Consider the following 8921-nt stretch of genomic DNA (forward strand, 5'->3'; position numbering starts at 1 on the left):
CACTTTCGTACAGAATTCCAAACATATCGGCAGAGCTAACATTCTTTAGAATTATAACGCCTTGTTTGTTTTATACATTGTATCATTTTAAATATTGTGTAGATCTGGTGACTGGCTATCACAACGAATTGAATAATTAATGAGGGATTGGGTTGTTTTGCTGTATTTATCACTATAAAGAGATTTCTTAGAATTTTGTGTAATTCATAACGTCAGGAATTGAATTCTAATAGGACTTTATCTCAATTTTGTCGAAAGTTACAGCTGTATATACTTTTCCCTCATCATATTTCCTACTCCCTAGTTTCATGTTTATAACATACTCTGAGCTTTTGAGGTTAAACTGGGCTTTAGAGCTCAATGATAAGCACTGAAACCGACCAGAGGTTATATTTTATTTCTTTATTTAAACACATAAATATTGATACAAAGGGGCACCAGATATATATGCGCCACACAAATCTTATTTGATTTGTGTAAGGGCTGTGATACTGTCCAGGTGCCTAAACTGAGGCAGGTGGTTTTCTTAGAGGGCCACACCCCGAGCCTTTGACCTAAAGGTCTGATCCATAAGGCAGTGGAGCATCGTAAGGAGATGCAGTCCCATGGTAGCCAGTGACCAACGATTGATTCATACGCCATTTGTTCCCTCAGGATACTGGAGTCCATGTGCACCATTGGTTTAGAATCAGGGTTTTCCAACTACCCTATGTGAAATTACCGTGTCCACCAATCCGGTTAAAGCGCCGGACATTCGTTTTTCGTCCTCTCAATTTCGTGAACGACAGTAATGCCACGAGAAGGCAGTGAGTAGGACTTCCCCGGCAGAGGCTACATACGCGAGGCCATGTGAGGGCATTTGGAGAGGGAGGGAGTACTCTCCCCACTCTCAGCCGTGCCAGGGCATTTGGAGGCTATATACATAGGTTTTATATACATCAGTTATATACGTAGAGACACTAACAAGGTTGTATATTTTTTACTGCTAAAGGTTAACTTAACGCAATCTTACAGAACATATCTAACTCTAGAAAACGTTTTGTTTGTTACTAACTTATTATTTCATAAGCACAACAATCTTACTAAGGAGTGATCACAGAATTTTACTTTGATTTGATGGGTTTGCATTCGAATAAGTGGTAACGAGATTTCAAAGGGCACACCATCAGCTTGCTGTGACATTTAGCGTGGTAATCTAGTTTACTTAGAGAAATCTCAATTTCAAAATGATACGAAGCACAGTACATAATACACATAGTTTTTTGAGAATTAAAAATCGAATACGCAGGGAATAATTGGTCTTTTATACTCAGCCATCATCTGTACCCCATATACACACTACACAGAAATAAATCAACCGTATCTGCATCAATACGAAGTTCAGAAGGACGATGGAGGACGTGAGAACCAAGAGTGGAGCTGATATAGCCTTAGATCATCACTTGCTGGTCGCCAAGATGAAACTGAAACTCAAGGAGCACTGGACAACGGGATGGACACATCATAAAAGTTTAACACGACTTTTCTTCGAGATACTGACAGACACAATGAATTCAAGATAGCCCTCAAAAATAAGTTCCAGGCCTTTCACAATCTACTCACTGGAGAGGGAACCAAATTGGAGAACAGCTGTAAAGAGATCAAGGAGGCAATCACTTCAACATGTCAGGAGATTCTGGGCCACAAGAAGCACCATCACAATGAACGAATCACTGTTGATACACCGGATAAGATTGAAGGAGGGAGGAACAAGAAGGCAATAATCAATATCAGCTGAACAAGAAAAGAGAAAGCCAGGGCACAAGCTGAATACACAGAAGCAAACAAGCAAGTGAAGAGCATCAGGACTGACAAACGTAAATATGTGGAAGATCTAGCAATGACGGTAAAAAAAGTCTGCAAGAGAAGGAAACATCAGACAATTGTGTGATACAACAAAGAAGCTCGCTGTAAATTACCGTAAATCAGAACGACCAGTGAAAAGCAAGGAAGGCAAAGTAATCACCAATATTGAGGAACAGAGAAACAGATGGGTAGAGCACTTTAAGGAACTCTTAAATCGAATAGACAATCCATTGAACCTACCCAACATCGAAGCAGCACCCAAGGACATCCCAATCGATGTTGGCCCACCAACAATTGAAGAGGTCAGCATGGTCATCAGACAAATCAAGAGCAGCAAAGCAGCGAGACTAGATAACATTACAGCAGAAGCACTGAAAGCAGATGTAGCAGACATTATCAGCAACCACCTACTGTGGGAGAGAACAAACCAGATTCCAGTGGAGAAAGTAATCAGGAGCAAGCGCTGGAAGTGGATAGGACACACAATAAGGAAAGAACCCAACTGTATCACAAGGCAAGCCTTCACATGGAATCCTCAAGGCCAAAAGAGAAGAGTAACACCAAAGAACACATTACGCCGAGAAATGGAGACACATGAGAAGAATGAAGAAATATTCGATAGAACTACAAATGAAGACCCAGGACAAAGTGCGTTGGAGAATGCTGGTCAGCGGCTTTGCTCCATTGGGGGTATCTAACTTATGTTCAGTACCACAAATCTTCATGCGGTGTAACCAAGTAGTGTCGATGTTCAACATGAAGTTCTAGTCACAGCCTATATTAAATTTGCGTGGTTGTGTTAAGTGAGAACGCGCAGCACCGGTTTGAGCAGAGTTTCACTGAAAAAAATAGTGTGACCTATTAACCATTTATAACGTTACTTTTCTTTGAAATGGTTAGTTTTTGTTCTAACTTTTTATATTCTTGTTTACTTGTAGCCATGAACGTTAGTGTGGAAACAAAAGTCCATAGCGCTAAAATCCGTATAGACTAAATGGTGATGAGACTTAGTTTTCCTGACACTAGATCTTGACAATGTTATTGACTATGGATGGTATCTTTTCTTCTTGCCTCTAAAATCAGTGATGACAGAGACATCCGTATCCTTAAATCTATTATTAGCCAAAGAACGGCATATCGTACAAAGCTACCAAAGTGGAAAACTGCATACATAATCATGTGGCAATCGTTCGTCCAGCATATTTATTCAAGGAATGCTGCATAAACTAAGAGACACTTATCTCCAAGATAAACACCGATTTTTAGGATTTATCAACCTAAGCAGAAAATAACCACCTAGCCACAAGTTCTGCTGACGACTACCAACATATTTTCAAGTAGAAAATTAACTTATTGATTTCAGCGGTAGGCTTTTATCTAACAGGTTTAAAAAGTGCGGGTTCGGGCAGCCGTAGTATCACTATGAAATTCAGAGCTGAGTACATGGACCCGCATGTGATGAGTGACACTGATTGTTGATTGTTCAAGAATCTGACCGAGCTTCAGTGAATCGATTGCGTACTAGAAATCTAGCCATGATATCGTCCACTCCACAGACTCCAACAATTTCAGTGTGGTTCACGTCAGCCAGAAATCTGGAACAGATACCTTCACCCTAGCACGTCTAGAAGCTTGAATTTCTGACTTGCAGTTTATAGCTGACTGAATAATCGAATGGCATATATTTGTAAATTATGTAAGATCACCTAGACCGAACACAGCTTAGAATCTGGCAGTAATATATCAGTTGGCACATTTTTAATACGATGCTAGTCAGAGACCTTAGAAGTTTACCTCAACTAGTCAATGTGACTACAGAACAGAAAATATATACAAATTCGAAAACATATCTATTAAATAAAGTTACTGGAAAACATTGAACGAAAAACTAACAGAGCTACAAATCATAATCTCTGAATTTGTCGAAAACAGGATGTCGGAAATGCTCACGACAGCGTTCGTATATTACTTTAAACGCTGAAGTTTGGATGACTTCCTCATTTAAAAGTTCAGTTTGAAACTGTCTCAACTGCAAAAAAATTAACAAGGATATGAAAAATATACCAGGAGTTGTTTCTTTTGAATGTCGCGCGTAACTTCTTTGTTGCATTCATTACTACTGAGCTCCGAGGAACGTTGCAGTGCGATAAGTCTCTCTGCCGTTAGCTTGATACAATCTTTGATCGCATTAGTTCTTTTCTCGTGATAACTAAGCATCTTTTATAATTACGAAAGTCACCGTTGTGCTTACTTTATTAACAAAAGTATTACACTTGCTGGTATAGTCTACTTTGTTGAGGAATGACGCTGTAGGTAATTCTGAATTAAGTTCATATCGTACACGGTCATCAGATTTCCTCCACAGACTGAGGAGTCTCTAGTTAATTATCGTGAGTTCCATGTCATTAAAGACAGTTTCGAATATCATAGGCTAGCTTACTGCTGATTGCAGGAAGTCATCACATGGTAGCGCATCCGAACTCATTTCCCCGCTTTATTGTAATGCGTTTGTAAATCGCATAAGGTCAATGCATGTAATCAATTTACAATGGGCAGAAATCGAAACTGTCTGTTTGTTAGCATCTGTGTTTGGTGAGCAGTAAATCTTACCTAGTTTTGGAACAGCATACAATTTCGTTCCATGATTTTCGAGCACAAGATGCATGCTTTATGAACTGGAATTTCAGTTCTGACGTGATTTGGATTTCTCAAACTTGTGCCATGTCCCTACCCATAAAAAGTGCCATTTTCGACCCAAAGAGGTTAAAATTCGGTAGATAACTTTTTTGATTTTTATTGCAGTTAATATTTGACTGTGGTTTGCCTCAACTTAATATCAAATGTTTACAGCTTTTGATGTCGTGGTTAGTTTTAGTATGTCCAAACTTTATATACGGCCGTTTTTATCCGTTTTGAGAACGTTTTCATTGTTTTATCGTTTTCCAAAGATTTATTTAACAATTTATATTTCACCATGGTCATGGAGAACAAATATCAGAATCCTTGAATAAAGGAGTTTCTGAGATTGATGAACAAACAGAGCCTCTAGATGGACTGAAGAAGATGGTTTTCGACAACGTTGTCGATGGAATACGTATGGACATCGGTGGGTATATTCCGAAACGTAGCATCTCCATGTTATCGACTGTGTTAAACTTAGCGAACTTGGGTCTTCCAACGCAGGCTCCTTAAACGCAACGCTGGTCCCCAGAAATTCGGTAGGCGACTGAAACCTTGTCAATAGACTTAAGAAATTAGTGTTTCCATCAAAACCAGAACTGCCCAGGTCTTGTAGTGAAGTCAGCTAGTGATTTGACCGTACAATTTACTCTCAAGATCGTTCAGCTAGTCAATAAAGAGCACGGGAATCCGACGGGAATTCCAACTGACAAATATAAAGGGTCTCAGCCTCAATGTACATTTAAACCTGGGAAACGAACACAGTTTGTAATGATTCGCCTATGATTATGAATTTTAAAGACAGTTCTGATAATGCTTTCAGTCCACAGAAAAAAAAATAATAGGATGCATTGGATAGATTTGAACAGGAAGCTTGAACTTTTCGAAATTAAGCCGCTGACGATTACACAGCCGACTTGACTTGAATGTTTTTTCACATACACATGAACGAATGCAGGTGAAGACAACCATTCTCTTTCACCTAGTCAGCATCACCGATGAACGAGGATGATCGAATTCAGACTTTGAGGCAAGGATTGGCAAAGTAAGGATGGCATTCCTACAATTGGAGAACATTTGGAACTCGAAACGACTGTCAACCAATATCAAAGTCAGAATCTCCAGGACTTAGAAGCAGACATGAAAAGGATGAATAGTGGCTGGGAACTACTGGAAAGGGTCATCTATAACGTGGTTGGCTGAAGAATGCTGGTGGGCAGCCCATGCACATTCACAGGGAGTAACAATCGTAAGTAATACATGCGAGTAAACATGAGCTTTTTTAGACTAACTCAACAATGTAGAATTATGGTCCTGTTTGGTATTGGTACATATGTTTTTGGTACTATTATTGTAGGAAGCAATCTCCTATAGGTGCAACTCTAAGCTATTCTCTAGACTGTCGAGTACAGAGTCTTAGCTTAGCGAAAATTAGAACAAGTAAGCTATTTGGCTTTATAAACTTTATCTGTTTCAAAAACGTAAGTTAACAACGTTAGTATACAAATAAACAGCGCAGTCTATTGCATAGGAAAAAGGAGAGACATAAATAACATACCGAACAGTAGCTAGAGCATAAGAAAAATGAGTCAACGTGACGAATATTGTTTTACAGTGAACATAAAATTGTGATTGGTGGATAAACAAGACATAGTCACACAAGGTCAAAGAAAGTTAATGTGGTGGTGATCGTTACACCTTATCATTGGTGTGTTCGTTTATCGATCTCACTTTACAATTATAATAGGCCTAATCCCGGTGTTACATCCTAGTGAAGACATAAGTACGGACAACTTCCAGGACCTATTAATGGACTATTATTCTGTATATATTCTTACTGTTTAACTACTGAGTAATTAGGTTGTGTATTTCTATATTCATCTTATTATGAACTTCATTTTGACCTATGAATTATTGTCATACGATTGACTGTTCCTAAATTATGCTCAGTTTATTGATTATCGTATCCCACGTTCACAGTCACATTATGGCTTGATCTTGTACAAATATTATTTTCTATTTTATGGTGTGATGTGGTATGTTTGGTTGGTATATGGACCAAGTATTTTTGAAGTAAATGGTTTGCATGATGGAAGCTGTCATTGGTGTTCTGAATTCAAATGGACGGGCTAGGAGTACAAGGGACCATTGAGGACATTAGTCTCCTCATAACGGTAGACTGTTATTGGTTTGGCACGTTACTAAAATAGAATAAGTCATATTTCGATTGGTGGACAAATCACGTAACAAAAGGCCGAACGTAAAATCGTAACGGATGGGGTACAATCTTCTTCTTTTTCATAAAGTCATAGCACCCGGAATAACAGATTTAGGATGACGCGACTCCCTGGTCTATAAGATCTTACTTGGAATCCACATCAATGTCTATTTTGACTCGTCGTATCGTGACAATCAGCAATAGTATGTTTAACACTCCTGGGGAACACATTTGAGTTGAAGATGGAATAATTTGTTGTGGTAAATAGTGGTTCGCCACACGGATAACCGTACCCGTAGGACTGCGCCACGTCATACTGATTATTTGTTCCTGTGTTCAACATCTTCGATCTTCCACTGGTGTTACACGCTGAATGTAAATCGCAGTAATTACATGCTTGGCTTGAAATAGAGTGTAGTTAGGGGCACATACCACTACAATCTCACAAATTTTAATGTCAAATGCAGTATGAGATTTATTACAAAAAGATTCGAGAGTCATTGACGCTGCGTCACCAGAAGTGAAATCAAGCTCAAACTCACCATATGACGCTACTGGGAAGTGAGAACAAACTCTTGGCTAATCTGAAATGTCGATGAGGACGGAATAAACCATTTCTCCGCTGTGAACTGTGCTAATTTTTTTCGTTTATGGGGCTGTTTAAAACCTCGCGGGCTTTCCAGTATGTGTATCTAAGTATACGACCTGCATTTGTCTCTGCATATATGGTTTCAATTTGTGGGAATATAGAAAGGGAATGAGCGTGAATGAGCCCAAGAAACGCAAACGACCTAAACATTCGCGTCAAAGACATCCAGATATATGGTATTAAAAACCATGGGTTGATGATCATTAGATTTCACAAAAAGTGTGCCTATGTTTATGTATATGTCATGAAGTGCCTGGATAACAGCCTCTTTACCAGTAGCATGCATATGATAAGTCGGTGACAGCCAATCATAGCAATTACTTTCAAAGAAAGCGATGACCACCTACCCTCCTAAGTGGATGAGTAAACCTATATGTATGCTATGAGATTCACGACTGAGAACCTGCGCGCTACTGGTGTGCCTATAAACCAACATATGCGACACCTGACCTCCAAGACACCGAGGTTTCAGCGATTTTCTTACGCAATCACATCCACATTCGGGTTTAGTGACCAATGTGAAACGGAAGCCACTTCCAAAAACAGCCAGTCAGCTTCTATGGATAGGTCTTGACCAACCTCAGCATAACTGGAACGCTGTAAATATGAAATTCAAGAGTTACAGTCACTAATTCAGGAGAGTTTAGTTTACGTGAAGTAACTTAAATAGCTATCATTAGACAGAGCGTGCTGATCTGGAGAATTTTTTGAATTGACTGAAGTGTTCACTGATCAGATTTATTTTGTCTAAAATATACTGTCATGTCTGTACCGTGTATCGAAAAGATTTTCGCAGGTTCACTTATCAGTTATACGACCTCGTGAACTGTGAGAAGACACTTTTATTATTATTATTATTATTCACAAACACCTTATGGGTACATAAGTGCTGTGAAGAAACCATTTCGGGTTTCTTCAAAAATGCAATAATACACAATTTTCAATAATGTTAACAATACATATGCCATGTTTGAGAAAGGAAGGAAAAGGAAAATAAAATATTAATAATAGAATAGTAATAATAAATAAGGTTCTGTGTAATTAGCAAGAATTTTGAATTGATTTTGAAGGAGGAAAGGAAGAAACTAAGGAAATAGAAATAAAGGAAACGCGGAAGACGTAAATATCTTAACGCAGAACAAGAATAAACAACTATGTATGTATAGTAAAAACGAGTAATAAAAATAAAATAAAACAGAATAAATTAATAAGTAAATAACTTATTATTGCGGTGAGATATGACGTTAGAATAAGTGTTTGTGCGAGCACAGTCATAGTTTTGGGTGATGCTCTGAAAGTTTCAATTAAGTGCAAAAGATAATCAATGTGTATGAGGTGTATATACATAGTGAAGATAAAAAGAGACTGATAAGTTGAATTCAGCGTAACACAAGTTATTGCCTTAATCCAAAGCTTCGTAATCTTAAGAATATTTATTTAGAAGGGAAAAAAAATAAAGAGAGAGTAAAGAAATGAACACATAGTGAAAGGGTTCAACCATGATCATAATAGTGTAATGGATATAGACTT

At 38.3% G+C, this 8921-nt stretch overlaps 1 protein-coding gene across 1 annotated transcript; it reads right to left on the reverse strand.

Moving 5' to 3' along the window:
- Positions 1 to 3684: 3684 nt before the first annotated feature.
- On the reverse strand, positions 3685 to 4330 carry Smp_169340 (hypothetical protein; the record flags this gene model as incomplete). Its single annotated transcript, XM_018797823.1, has 4 exons — positions 3685 to 3874; positions 3910 to 4062; positions 4097 to 4222; positions 4286 to 4330. 4 exons carry the CDS (start codon positions 4328 to 4330, stop codon positions 3743 to 3745), a joined length of 456 nt encoding a protein of 151 aa, XP_018652826.1. The 3' UTR covers positions 3685 to 3742.
- Between the last annotated feature and the right edge of the window lie 4591 nt (positions 4331 to 8921).

This window comes from Schistosoma mansoni, chromosome 5 (genome assembly GCF_000237925.1).
Source record: "Schistosoma mansoni strain Puerto Rico chromosome 5, complete genome".
Lineage (NCBI taxonomy): Eukaryota > Metazoa > Platyhelminthes > Trematoda > Strigeidida > Schistosomatidae > Schistosoma > Schistosoma mansoni.